Here is a 15,593-nt window from a genome sequence, read left to right on the forward strand (position 1 = left end):
CATAATTATTTGAATGAGCATCATTTTTTTATTACTTACCATCTCATGTATAAAACTTAGATTCAGTGCCTTAAATCTGATGATTTGTTTTTGTGTATTTTTTGTTCTGTTTTTTGTGTGTGTGAGCAATCAGGGTTAAGGTGACTTGCCTAGGGTCACACAGATAGTAAGTGTCAAGTGTCTGAGGCTGGATTTGAACTCAGTCCTCCTGACTCTAGGGCCAGTGTTCTATCCACTGCAACCACCTAGCTTCCCCATTTTTGTGTATTTCTGTAATAAGTAGACTTACTTATTTGTTAGAACAGAGATTATATTGTTAAACTAAAATTTACTTAGTAAAAATTATTTGTAAACTAATAGCAGTTTTATGTATCTTATGATAGCAAATTTGGTACAACAAATGTTCCTGTTAGTCAAGCTTTTGGATTGTTATAAAGTGACATATAAACCATACCAAAACCTCCAGCCAATAATGTCTCATCCACCCAGGAAAGAGCAAGAAGAAATGATTGGGTTTGAAGAAATGCAGCAAAAATTTTTGGAGCCTGGTGAAAGTAAGCATCTTGACTTAAACCTTTTTTCCTTACCTGTATATTTAGTCCATAGAAGTTTATGGTTGTTTGAGTTAAAAAAAGGCCTTAGAGATCATTTGGTCCATACTCTTCATTTTATAGATGAACTAGCTGAAAGCCTAGAGAGGCTAAGTAATTCATTAGCATCATAAGATCTCAAATTTAGAGATGAAGGGGAGCTTTGAGGTCTTTGGCCTAGAGTGAGTTAGTACAGAACAGGGACTAGAAACCAATCTCCTAATTTCTTGTCCTCTTTCCAATTATACTGCTTAGTTATATTGGTTTACTGAACCCTAGATGCAGGAATTTTTCATTACCATCTCTTTTTTTCCTTACCAAAATAAATTATAATTTGGAATATGAATGCTGTGTTTTATTTCTATTACATTTCAGATTTTTCAATATAAACAGATAATAGTGATTATTGATATTTAGATCATACTTTTAAAGGTAATATATTTAGGCAAACTTTATGTAAGATTTCTGGGCTTGTGGGTTCAGAGCTGGAAGGGACCTTAGAGGTCATCTAGTTGTCCAAACTCCTCATTTACAGAGGAGTGGGAAACTTGGAGGAGTTTTGCCCAAGGTCACAGAGGCTTGTAAGGATCAAAGCCAGGAAATCAAACCTAGGGCCTCCAAGTATTAATATTTATACCCGCTTAAACTGTATAGTGGTGGCATGTTTCTTTTTTTCCCAAAGAAAAAGGTACTCTTTTTGCTGGGTAGAAATATGCCATAGCTGACTGACCAAAAGATTATACAGGGATGAATGTCTTATATTAGAACTTTTGTCTTTTCCTTGTTCCCTCCCACAGGAATTTTTTTGCGTGTCCACTTTTTTTAATATAACTTTTGAATCTGTGTTTAAAAGGGGTCTTTGTACAAGGTGGTTCTTTTTTTAAGAGACTTATGTCCAAAATTAAATATAAATTATAAGTGGTATTTCAGTTCTTTTAAAGGTGGTATTTTGAATCACAAGACTACCTAGACGTTTCTAAAAGAATATTTTTCCTAGAAACTGACCCAGAGCTCTCTTTTAATGGCAAGTAGTAACTCTAAATAAATGGAATTCATATTTTCCATCTCTAATAAGACTTTTGTTTTATATTAGATTCTTTAGAAAATATGCAATTATGCAGCTTCAAGTTCTTAATAAAGCAAAAGAGAGGCGACTAACTGATTGTGTGAGAAGCTAGAAGAGGGTGAACGACAAATTAGATATCTGAATCACCAGCTTGTGATGTTAAAAGGTAAGGAGATAAGAAAATTGTTGGATACTGGATATTCATGGAGACGCTCAAATTTCATCTACGTAATCCTTTAAGTTAATTGTAACCTAAGAATGCAATGTTTTACTGCAGAAAACATGGAATGTTAGAGTTGGGAGGCCTGGAGGTGGGGGGGCAGGAATGCACGATAAGAGATTATGTAGTCTTTACCTCTACCATTTCTCCAAAGGAGAAATTAAAAGAGACCCACAGAGGTGAAATGATTTGTCCAGGTCACATAACTTTTCTACCTGTTTATACTTTTTGCCAAAATAAAACTCGGATAATTGATAATGTTAGTTGTATTGGGCAAGAACTAGTGTTCTTTTCATATTGGGTTATTTTCTCCTTTCATTCTCCCTCTTCTTTCCATCCCCATTTCTTCTCTTTCCTTCCCCTTTCTGCCTTCCTTTCCTCTCTTTTTCTTCCTTCCATCTCATCTTTCCTTCATTTCCTTGTTCTTTCTTTCACCTTTCTGTAGGCTTAAAATATCTGTACACATTTTTTAGCTCTGGGTAGTATAAAACTAAAGAGGCCATTAATTCCTTATATAGTTTGTTCTGAGTGAATATTCCCATTTCCAGTGGCTTCATTGTGCTTACTTTGACTAAATAAATATTGTAGTCCTCAAATTCCAGGCATGTGTTTTAGAAAGAAAATTGCCTTATTTCTTAGAAGAGGCACAATGTGCTAAAGATACTCCGAAGGAGAACTTTGATCTATTTGCACCTTTTGTCATGGTGTTGCTTTCAATTGCACAATTCCATGATTAAGCATCTTTGATCCAAGTCACTTAGTGTATGTAAAATCTCCTCCTTATTTACTATAGAGCCTGAGACAGTGTCAGAAAACAGATACAGAGAGATAGAGACAGATGATATAGGCATTCTTTAAAATATACATTGTAATATTTAAAGTATACTGCTTTTCTACCTGTTTATTGCTATTTCATTAATTTTTGCCAAATAAACTCAGGTAATTGAGATTTATTGAAAACAATTAGTGGATGACAGTATTTATTAGTAACTGATTTCTGATAGGTATCTTGGCAATTGAGGCTACCTTTCTATTAACATTATTTATGATATTTTTATTACCTTAGATGAAAAGGACGGCTTGGCACTCAGTCTTCAAGAATCACAGAACCTCCTTCAGAAAGGAAAAGAGAAAGAGATACAGCTTGAAGGGCAAATAAAAGCACTTGAAAACCCAAATTCAAACATTAAAAGCCAATGAAGAACAGGTAAATATTTCTAATTTAGTAATTATTTTTTAATTTAATAAATTTTTTAATTAATAAAGTATTTTATTTTTTTTCTGTTACATGTAAAGATAGTTCTCAACTTTTGTTTATACAAGCTTTACAATTTCAGATTTTTCTCCCTCCCTCCCCCCTCCCCTAGACAGCAGGCAATCTGATATAGGTTATATATATATATATATATACACACATAATAACATTAATCCTATTTCTGCATTAGTCATGTTACAAGAGAAAAAAATCAGAGCAATGATGAAAACCTCAAATAGAAAAAAACAACAGCATCAAAAACAAAAGAAATAGTATGGTTCATTCAGCATCTATACTCTGCAGTTCTTTTTTTTTTTCTTGGATTTGGAGATCCTCTTCTATCACGAGTTTCCTGGAACTCTTCTGTACCATTGCATGGGTGAGAAGAATCTAGTCCATCACAGTAGATCAACACTCAATGTTGATGATACTGTGTACAATGTTCTTCTGGTTCTGCTCATCTCACTCATCATCAGCTCACGCAAGACCCTCCAGGTTTCTCTGAACTCCTCCTGCTCATCATTTCTTACAGCACAATAGTATTCCATTGTATTCATATACCACAACTTGTCCAGCCATTCCCCAATTGATGGGCACCCCCTCAACTTCCAGTTCCTTGCTACCACGTAAAGAGCAGCTATATAATTTAGTAATTATTACAAATCTTGTAGGTTGATGCTGTGGTATAAAATGTAGTTATTCAATATGAGTTTTAAAATAGGGACATTAGAGAATTAAGGGGCCAGTATGATGCAGTGGCAAGCACGCTGACTCTAGTGTCAAAAAACCCGGGTTTCAACTCCTACTTTTGAGACAAGCTATCTAACTATAACCTCTCTTGGCCTCAGTTATCTCCTCTGTAAAAAGAGAGGATTAGAATAATTTCTCTGGGAGGTCCCTTCCAGCTCTAGATCTATGATTAGTAGTTTTCTACTCCTTCACCTTGACAAAAGGTAGAATTCTCTTGAAGTAAACCTGATCTATGACAACCCAGATTTCCAGAGCAGATCACCAGTGGTTTTATAAGTTGTAACATTAAAAAATGTTACAAAAGGATTCATCATGGAATTCCCTTAAAATAACATTCTTCTGGAATTCATCTAAAGTTATTAGATTAATAAACATTGAATTTCCAAGTTTCAGGACTCTATCTATTGTAGACAGTGAGATTCTTATTAAAGATGGACATCTTAATATAATAATACCATGAAAAAAATTTTTTGAGGGAAATGTGGCCCTGGAAATAATAATAGATTGTTAATTACAACAAATAATTTTTTTTCATGATACTTTGAGTCTCAGATCTACTTTTCCATATAAATCAGACTGAACAGAGGCATTTTGATTTACTTTGGTATTTTTTTAAAAAGGTGAGGGAACTTTTGGATGTGGTTTCATTTGACTGTATTTATCTGTATTTTTCTTTTCATACCACTTTGATTGCTTTAGAACTCTTTCCTATTGCTGCTATGTCTCTGATTCAAACCAATTTTCCGGTGGTTGTCCTAAGGGTGCACTTGCACCTGCTTGGATCAGCCTTTATATGCCTTTTATTTAGAGAGAGGTAGGAATGTTACCTCAGATCCTAGATGTTTTAGAAATATTTTCCAGGCATTTTTATTTTTATGCTGTCCTGAGACCTTCTGGTATGTGTGTTCCTGGCTTATAAAAGTGCCTGCTTTGTAGCAGACGCTTAGAATTGGAGATGATTTGTAAAAGTAAGTGGTGTGGGATTTTGTTTGGTCATTTTTCTAATTTACTTTTTATTTTCTGAACGAGTATTATGGGATATTATAAGGGTAGCATAGAAGTTCTGTGTAGCTTCCTTTGGCTACTGGTTAGCAGCAGCAGTCTCCTTATGTTCATAGTAGAGACTGATTAAATGTTTCTCAGTTAGTTGATTTGAGTCATTTAAGGAATGAAACCAATGGTATGGCATCTGGAGGATCAGAGAGAATGAACTATAGTTCCTTCAAACTCTTCTAGCTTTGGCAGAATGCTCTTTTTTTCTTCCCCTTTTGGATTTTGGAATAAGGTAGAAAGGACCACTGCCTAGAAATGCTGCCCTAGGAATTAGGGTAGAGGGTTGAAAATGACTTCAATAGCCTGTCCCTCTTGTTGTCAGCCAGCTCCTCCATGTTTGAGCAGGGAATAGCTCAAGAAAGGAAATTTTTCTTGTGGGAAAGATTAACAGGTTTGTGAGTGGGTATGAGGACTGTAGGAATAGAGGAGAAAGAAACTGAAAAGGCAAAAATAAGAGAAATAAAAAAGGAAACACGATATGAATAAAAGAACTTTGTTTTAATTTCCCCACCCTACTCCTCAACTTCATTTTCATTGGGATTACTAGTTACAAGAGGCCTTTCTTTGCCTCCTTTCTGACCTAACATTAATCACTGAATGGGTGTTGCTTCAGGCAAACTGAGACTTGTGAAAGGCCTTAGCTTAAAAGGCCAAGGTCTTCCACTGCATCCAGGCCCTTCTCCAGTTATCTTGATCTATATTTTGCCACTGGACCTAGATGGCTCTGGAGGAGAGAGTGAGGCTTCTTATTTTGCATAGCCCTGCCTCACTTAAATCCAATCAATTCATTGCAAGTCATGATATCACCTCCCCAATGTCATGGTCCTCTTCAAGAATGAAGGACAATCAACAGTACAAAACAACTAGCTACTGAATGTTTTTAAGTTGTTGTTGGAGAACCAAGAAACTATGGAACTTGAGTAAATTCATTTTCTTTCTTTCTTTTTTTTGTCATTTCTTATAGTACAATAATATTGCATCACCATCATATACCACAGCTTGTTTAGCCATTCTCCAATTGAAGGACATTCCTTTGATTCCAATTCTTAGCCATTACAAAAAGAGCTGCTATAAATATTTTTGTATAAATAAGTCTTTTTCTCTTTTTGGGGATGTCTTTGGGATACAAACCTAGCAGTGGTATTGTTGGATGCACAGTTCTATAGCCCTTTGGGCACAGTTCCAAATTGTTCTCCAGAATGGTTGAATCTTTTCACAATTCTACCAACAGTGAATTAGCATCCTAGCTTTCCCACATCCTGATCTTCCAACATCCAATATTTTTCATTTTTGTTGTATTTGCCACTCTGATAGGTGTGAAGTGATACTTCAGAGTTGTTTTAATTTGCAGCAAATCCATTTTCAATGGAAGGGATCAAGAACATTTGATTCTACTTCCAGTTTTTACTAGATTTAGGTTTATCCAAGACAAAGAGCCAAATAAGCCTTTCCAATCTGTCCAGTATACAGTGATATCTCCACCACAGAACTCCTATAATTCAATTCAACAAATAATTATTAAGTACCTACCTTGCAAAACACTGAGTTTTACTTGTTAGGGAGGTGCAGTGGGAGTAGACTTGTGATCTATGGGTGTGGGGAATTCTCTTGACCTATGTAAATCCACATCTTCTTTGCAATTTATGGTCAGAGAAAGTTGCTTGATACTAAGAGATTAAATGGCTTGACTAGAATCACACAGCAGGATGTACTGGTTGAACCCAGTTATTCCTGTCCACAAGGAAGTTCTCTTTCCAATATGCCAAGCTACTTCTTGTACATGAAATACATAATCCTTGCTCTTGGCCAGGTGCTTATAATTTAGAAGGAATAACCAATTACATCAGAAGATTGATAGACTCACAATACCATCATACCTTAGTAAGTCATCTCATGATTGCTGTGGTCAAAATAATTTACCCTCTAATGGATGACCCTCACTGAACTTAGCTAGATGTTTCTCAGTTAAAAAGAGATGTGGTATTTAATAGCATTCCAGCATTCAAATATTAAGTGATGATTATGTGTCAGTCCCTTTGCTAAGGCCAAAGCCTTTCTTTCCATCGTGGTTGAACCTGCCAGATTTTGAGTTGTACTGGGGTAGCCTTTAAGACTCCGCTATCCATATCTCTATTATTATGGAACAAGGCATCCGAGTAGGACTACTCTTTCATAATTTGAGACTTAAATATGTAATGTTTGCTTCATTATTTAGTTGTTCCATGTGTCAATATGTATATTCTCTTTTATTTTTGCACATCCCACATAAATACATAAAAATTACTCAACACTTGTTTAACTGACTTACAGTCTTAATTTGGACAGCAACTTATTTTTGTGGTTTTATGTATTTTGATCTGAGAAAGTTTTGAGAAATATAACATCTAAAATGACCATCTTTGAAGAGTGCATGTTAGTGATGATTCATTTCTCTGATATTCCTTAATATCTAGCTTTTCTAAAAACTATGTTAATGCTGAAGTATTCAATGTGTTGCTAATTTCCATGAATATTTTCAGATCCTGATGACATTTTAAAGCATTTCTCTCCTGAAAAATGATTGAAATAGATCAATTAGCTAACAGCTTTTCAGTTTTTTTGATGAGAGGCAGCAAAGGTATCAAAAAAGAGAGCTAATATATACAATAAATATTAATAGCTCTTTTTGTAATAGCAAAAAATTAGGAACTAAATAACTGTCTACCTATTATGGAATGACTAAGCATGTCATAGTACATGAATATAGTGGAATATTATGTCATGAGATATGATAAAATGGACAATTTGAGAAAAAACTGGAAAGACATTTGTTTGCTTGTTTGTTTTGCGGGGCAATGAGGGTTAAGTGACTTGCCAAGGGTCACACAGCTAGTAAGTGTCAAGTGTCTGAGGCCAGATTTGAACTCAGGTTATCTTGAATTCAGGGCCAGTGCTTTATCCACTGTGCCACCTAGCTACCCCCTGGAAAGACTTATGAACTGATTCAGAGTGAAGCAAACATAACTTAGGAGAACAATTTACACAATAACAACATTATCAAGAAAATAACTTCAGAAGATTATAGTACTAGATCTAATCAATGTAACCATAAACCGTGCTTTTAGAGGAGGAAGATGAAGCATGACAACCAGTCCTCTCCCAGAGAAGTAATGGACTTAAATGTAGAAAGATATGCATACTTTTGGTAATGGCCAATGGGGAAATTTGTTTTGCTTGACTATGTGTATTACAAGAATTTTTTTTTTAGTCTTGCAGTTATGGGAAGGAAAAGGGACAGGGAGGGAAATAAATTACTTGTTAATCAGAAAAAATAATAAAATTAATTTTTTTAAAATGAGAGGCACTGTTGTATAATGTCTTGAGAATGAGTTTCTTTTTCCCTTTGTTCTCTGTATCGGGGAAAACATAGGTCCAATACTTAAAATGCTTACTGTTGCTTTCTTTTTCTCTTCACCCTCCTCTAGATAGTAGATAGATTTCTTTGTAGTAGTTGTTATATCTAGACCATTTACTAAGTTTAAGATATTCGTGATAGGTTTAGAATACAACCTATCTGTGTAAAATATCAAAGCAATACTATTCTGGCATAGTCCTTGTTGTTTTGAAATCTACTTTATTAAAAAAAGAGCCTAGCAGAGGCAGCTAGTGGCGCAGTGGATAAAGCACCGGCCCTGGATTTAGGAGTACCTGAGTTCAAATCTGGCCTCAGACACTTGACACTTACTAGCTGTGTGACCCTGGGCAAGTCACTTAACCCCCATTGCCCCGCAAAAAAAAAAAAAAAAAGAGCCTAGCAGAATCCAGTGATTCTGCATAGTCAGGGGATGGATGTTTAGGTTAATCAAATTTCTGGTTGATACTTCCTTATGATAAGGAAGTAATAAAAAATAAAGATGACTTTTAAAATCTTAAAAATTTTCAAATTGGAGTGTGCGAAGGGACTTTAATGGTCTAATTTAAACCAGTTATTTTATAGACAAGGAAAACTTACCCCAGATAGGTTATAGTTTATTGTTCAGCAGAACCAGATCTAGGACCCAGGTCTCCTGTGACCGCATCACATATAGTTTAAAAAAATTGTCTCCTTGTAGTCACTTTGGGATTATATAAATTTATTCTATTGATGCTTATGTCACTGAGAATATTTATCTTACCCCTAACTCCTCTCAGAGAACCACCCTTTACAACATTTTTTTTTTAAAATATATTTTTTGCTTTAATTCTAGCTTACTCTTTATTTGCATCTTTTTTTTTTAGTGAGGCAATTGGGGTTAAGTGACCTTGCCCAGGGTCACACAGCTAGTTAAGTGTTTAAGTGTCTGAGGCCGGATTTGAACTCAGGTACTCCCGACTCCAGGGGCCGGGTGCTCTATCCACTGCGCCACCTAGCTGCCCCAACATTTTTAAAGAAAATAAAAACAAAGAAAGGGAGAAGGAAAAAAATCCATAAACTCAATCACTTTAAAAAAAATCTATCATTATATGCATTGTTTCACATTTGTCTACTGGGTCCCACCTTTGCAAAAGAGTTGGGAGAGATGTCATCTCTTAAGGGACAAGCTTTTATAACATTTATTTTCATGAAAAAAAATAAGATTTTTCTTGATATTTTTATTTGCAATTCTGCAACAGTTATCTTCCATTGTTTGTGGTTGTTCTTTCCACTTACATTCTTGTGATCATTGTACATATGTATTTTCTTGGCTCTGCTTGCCTATTCACTTTGCATCTGTTCATGTAAGTCTTTACATACTTCCCTGTATTCCTACTATCCACTGGTTCTCACAGCATAATAATATTCTTTTCCATTAATGTACCCCAATTTGTTTATCATTGGATTTGTTAATCATTGGACTACTTTGTTTCTGGTTCTTTTTTTTTTTTTTCTGGTTCTTTTTCAAGTCAAGTGAACAACCTTTATTGGTTGCCAACTATGTACCAGGTACTGTGCTAAACACTGAGATTTCTTTCTGCTATCACAAAAAAGTGCTATTATTAGTATTTAGCATGTATAGAGCCCTTCTTTTTTGTCAATGATCTCTTTGGGGTGCTTAACAAATATATTGCTTATTAATTCTTCAAGGAACTAGAGATATTAACAGTTGTAGAATTTGTATTGTTAGTTAAATTGTTACTATGATGGATGCAACAGTGAAGTTATCAATTTGCAAGATAAACTACATTAATGAAAAAATACAGGAAATAATCACAAAATATGGCTTTAGGTTTTAAAATAAAACTTTATGATTTTCTGACAAGTAGCCAATAGCAGTGTTTGATTAGTTTTCAAGAAAGCTTTGTCATTTTCTGTGACCCAACAATTAGCTTGCCATGGGGAGCCCAGCTGTCTACCCTACTGCCTTAACAAAGTGGTCATGTTGAGACCAGTGCCATAGCATGTTCTCTGCCTGGCCTTAGTATCTATGTTGCCACAATGCTATAGGAAGCCCCCTATCTCCACTTGAGGGTAATTAAGTCAGGGTAGCCCTGAAGCCCCCTTGGGTCTAGGACTCTCAACTAAAGGAGTTTTAGGGAAACACACTAATATCCAAACACAAGGAGTCTGTTGCCCACCTTTTTATTCTAGGCCTTTAATGAAGTCTGTTGAGAGCATTGTGCCTGGGAAGGCTGTTTTGACTCTCATTCAGAGAGCTGTTATATTTTACTAAAAGCATGTTTGTGGTTTTTAGAACTTAAGAAAGTCTAATGTTTGAAATAATGGAAATATACTCACAAATATTACAAATTAAAAATATGAATTTAGTGTATGGTTTTGTGTGACTTTTTTTAGATGATTAAGAAAACTAGAGTAAGTGAGGTGGCCATGGAAAACCTAAGGCAGCAGCTGTTAGAGCTTCGTCATTCTGACTCTCTACAGCGAACTAAAGAGCAACATGAGAATATTGTTTTATGCCTCAGAAAGAAGTATGAAGACCAAGTGACAACTTTACAAAAGAATTTGGATGCTACAAATGCTGTACTTCAAGAGCAGGTTTGAATGATTTCAGAAGAGCAAATAGTAAATAAAGATGTATCTGTGCCTAGTGTTTTGTAGTTAGTCACTAATTTTGTAACTTAGTTTGAATTTGAATAAAAATGTCAGACAGCAGAGAGAACACTCATTTACTCAGTGAGAATATGAGTCAAAATCTTGTTTTTGTTTTTTTTTAAAGTGAGGCAATTGGGGTTAAGTGACTTGCCCAGGGGGTCACACAGCTAGTAAGTGTTAAGTGTCTGAGGCCAGATTTGTTGACTCCAGGGCTGTTGCTCTATCCACAGCGCCTTCTAGCTGCCCCCAAATCTTGTATTTTTAAGTATGGAGAGAGGGCATATTTTCAGAATTCCCCATGTTTGAGGGGTTGCAGTACCCAGCTTTAGTGAAGCTTGATGCTCCACAAGTTTCTTATTGGTGTCTCTTTAAACATTTGTAAGTTGTTTGGTGGCATTTTTGAGAACACCTGAATGAAAGAAGAAGTTAAGCCAATTTAGTTGTCTAAGTATTTCTTTTGGGGGCTCTGTTGGGATAGCCTTAAAGATTCCAGGTTTATAATTCACACCATTCTCAGCAGAAAGTGTTGTGGAATTTTCTATTCGTGATCAAATTAGAGCAGCTTGTACATGTGCAGATGCTGAATTCTTGTCAGTTTTTGAGGAAAATATATTTGGTATTAAAAACAAAATAGGGGGGCAACTCAGGAAAATCTGAGTTCAGAATGTGGCCTCAGACACTAGCCCTGGGCTAGTCATAACTCCTGTTTGCCTCAGTTCCTTATGTATAAAATGGGGACATACTGGAGAAGGAAATGACAACCCATTCCACTATCTTTGCTAAGAAAACTCATGGACAAAAGTCCATGGGGTTACATAGAAGTCAGACACAACTGAAACAGTAACAATGCTACTGTTTGATATTTTTATGCCTATTCTATAAATTTGTCATATCTATTAGAGAGAAGTAAGGTATAAGTAAGTGAAAATTGCATGTAAGCTCTCATTTTCTGCCCTAATTAAAGGAAATGCTATAATGTATAATTAAAAGTCAGACAGTCATTTCAAAGTTAATATAATATTTCTACTGTAGACTACTTTATTCAGTTTTTACAGGTTTAGCTTCCTAATAGTAAGGCTTTTCTCCTTATTCCCTTCTTTTTTTTCCCCTAACTGTACCTTACTTTAAAATTAATACAGAAGTACCTCACTATTGTGGACTAAATTTAATAACAATCAGATTGAATACCTAACCATATAGTAAAAACTCTAAATTGTGACTTTTTAAAAGAAATAGTTTTGTTGCATTTGGGTTCACAAAATAGAACTGAAAACCAAAATGGTCCTGGAATAAAGTTACCTAGTTTAAATGAGTAGAATGGATTGGTGTGTAAACATTTTAAAATGCATCTGCCTGATTTAGAAACAACTATGTTGAACATTTGATTCCATTAGTACCTTTCTAAGTTTATTATACATAAACCTTATAATAGCCAAACTAGTCACCTGGCTGTTTTCTCCCATAGAACAAGGAAAATCATCTCTTTTGGTATTTGATACTATAATTACTTTATTGTCAATTCTTCCTCTTCCATCTGAAGGAATTGCTAAAGAACAATGAAGTCCTGGAGAACCAAAATAAGGAAACTAGATATAACCTGCCCAGATACTGTGTAGAATTGATTCCATTAATACACTGAGTTGCAACATTTCTTTCATACTGACACATGCTTTTGTGAATGTGATCTATCCTCAAACCTTTGCAATACTGCTTTCAATCTCATCACCTAATTAAAAATAACTTTCCAAATTGCCATCTCTTAATTATCAAATCTGCCTCTTTCTTCAGTCTTTTCTTTGTGACCTCTCTTGAAGCATTTGACATACTGACTACTTTTCTCCTCCTCTTTCTGGATTTACGTGACAGTACTTTTATTTTTCTAAACTGCCTTGCCTCATTCCTCAGTTTTCTTTACAGATCCATATCACACTATTGATTTTGGGTGGTCACCCTTTGTCCTGGGCCCTGTTCTCTCCCACACTCTCATTTGGTTACTTCATTAATTTCCATGAGTTCAGATAATTTTTTTCAGATGACTTTCAGATCTATATAGATCCCTGTCCTAATCACTTGTCAGTTGAGTTCATTTCAGCATCTCCAACTACCTATTGACATTTCAAATTGTATGTCTCATAGGCAATCTTTTTTTTTCTTTTTTTGTGGGGCAACGGGTTAAATGACTTACCCAGGATCACATAGCTGGTATGTGTCAAGTGTCTTGAAGCTGGCTTTGAACTCAGGTCGTGCTGAATCCAGGACTGGTGCTTTACCCACTGCACCATCTAGCTAGCTGCCCCCTCATAGGCTTCTTAGACTGAATGTATTCAAAACAGAACTCATGATCTTTTCCTAACCTCCAGCCCATCATTTTTCCAAATTTTTCCTATAGTAATTTTTGAGGGCACCACTTTCTAATGATCAACATTTTAGTGTTATCAGCATCTCCCTTTCCCTCACCCTACATATTAATCAATTGCCAAGTCTTGTCAGTTCTCCATAAACTACTCATCTGACTCCCTTTTCTATTCAACCATCCCACTGCTTCAGGATCTCTTCACCTCTCACCTGGACAATTTGAAGAGGTCTTGATGATTGGTCTCCTTATCTCAAAAGTGTCTTCCCTCTCCAGTGCAGCAGCCAAAGTGATTTTTCAGGTCTGACAAGTCATTATTCTGCTTAGTAAATTGTGTAGTTCCCTCCTGGAGATTAAATGGCAATTTCTCTTTCAGCATTTATGTTCACAGCCTGACTCCAACCGACCTTTTCAAGTTCATTATATATGCCGTTATCCTGGCCAAACTGTCTACTGTGCTCTTCCCCACACAACAATCCATCTCCTTTTTTTTGGCGTGCCTTTACACTGCCTAATATCAATTTAATCTGATTTTCCTTCAAGCTTGAGCTTCTACATTTCCTTTTTCTACAAGTGAAACCTTTAAGCTCCTGATCATCTCCATTTGCTGGTCCTCCAACTTCACCTTGGCTTTTTTGTGTACATTGTGAAATATAGCTCAAAGAAGTTTTATTTTTGTCTTTGTATTGCCAGCATAGTTTTTATTCTCATCTATAGGCCTTAATAAATGCTTGATTGAGTTGAGTGGGAATTTTTTTAGAAACACAATTAATCTTAGAGAAACCCTCTTACATTATAGGCATAATCATAATGCATATTTTTTTCTATGTGCAAATTACATTTTATTAGATATTGAAATCCATATAATAATGCATGAAGGTTTATTGTATAAGCAACCAGCATAGTAATACCATCTTCTTGTTTATAATACACTAAGGCACTAAAAGCTGGTATGTTTTTGCCAGTTGAAGTACAAGAATATTAATAATTGGGGGCAGCTAGATGGCACAGTGGATAGAGCACTGGCCCTGGATTCAGGAGGACCTGAGTTCAAATCTGACCTCAGACACTTTGACACTTACTAGTTGTGTGACCCTGGGCAAGTCACTTAACCCTCATTGCCCCATTAAAAAAAAAGAACATGAATAATTAGGTGGTGGAATCCATCATGGGTTGGTTTGTTTTGCTTTTTGTATACTGGTTACATTTCTAAGTTTGATCTATATTGAGCTGTATAGAGTGTCTGCACTAAGTCTAGCACCAATATGGTGAGCCCCCAGGAACAAGGGCTCACCAGGATGCCCAAGGCAGGAAGGGCAAACCAGCCCAATTCAGAAAGCAGGAGCCACTGAAAACTTCCATGCTGATCAGTAGGATCAAACCTATGAGTAACTATTAGACCTAGTCTCAAAAAAAATTTTTAAAAAATTCTAAAAAATGAACACAATTTAAAAATGTTTCAATTGTTCACATTCATAAAAAATTAAAATGATAATTTAAAACAAATCTTATAAGAAACATCCATATACAAGCCCAATCTGAAAAAAAGAGAAACTTTAAAAAAATATTATACCTATATTAAAAGTTTGGGGCTATCTATAAGAGACAAATGTGGGGGCAGCTAGGTGGCAACAGTAGGTAAAGCACCGGCCCTGGATTCAGGAGGAACTGAGTTCAAATTTGGGCTCAGACACTTGACACTTACTAGCTGTGTGACCCTGGGCAAGTCACTTAACCCTCATTGCCTTGCCCCCCCCCCCAAAAAAGAAAAGAAAAATATAAGTTCTTCAATCTAGTTTTCAACCAGGTTAGATGTATAGAAATGAACTTCCATCGCTAGACCTTTTTCCTTCTTTGGCCATTGGAAATGAAGTTGAAATATGATGGTGTAGTGTATGAATTTTTGTAAAAATTTCTTGCATTTATTACAGAATTGCATTCTAGACCATTAAATTTAAATGTGAACTTTGATTTTCAGGGCTATGGCCTTCAAGTGGCTTTCTCTTCTTCAAAGGCTCTACATTAAACAGTCCCTACTGGTTTTTTCTCTCCCACCAGTCTGCAAAAAAAGCCCTCCAAAATAACTCAAAATGGACCTGGAAAACAAGACAATAATGTACCAGGTCTATGTAGATCCATATTTAATAAATACGTGGACTACATACAATTAACAAAATTATCATAGTTTTAGCCTGAGTAAGAAAAAACTCAGAGTCAACAATAGTGGATCTTTTATATATTCTTCCAGTTGTACTTC

General features: G+C 35.5%; 1 protein-coding gene across 1 annotated transcript in view; it reads left to right on the forward strand.

Moving 5' to 3' along the window:
- Positions 1–403: 403 nt before the first annotated feature.
- CEP152 (centrosomal protein 152) overlaps positions 404–15,593 on the forward strand; it is a 75,234-nt gene continuing 60,044 nt past the window's right edge. Inside the window, exons 1-4 of the mRNA XM_043985629.1 lie at positions 404–554; positions 1,684–1,822; positions 2,943–3,083; positions 10,726–10,926. Of these exons, the coding sequence (XP_043841564.1) occupies positions 10,726–10,926 (201 nt within the window). The 5' untranslated portion in view covers positions 404–554; positions 1,684–1,822; positions 2,943–3,083. The remainder of the gene's footprint in view (positions 555–1,683; positions 1,823–2,942; positions 3,084–10,725; positions 10,927–15,593) is intronic.

Source organism: Dromiciops gliroides, chromosome 2 (assembly GCF_019393635.1).
Source record: "Dromiciops gliroides isolate mDroGli1 chromosome 2, mDroGli1.pri, whole genome shotgun sequence".
Lineage (NCBI taxonomy): Eukaryota > Metazoa > Chordata > Mammalia > Microbiotheria > Microbiotheriidae > Dromiciops > Dromiciops gliroides.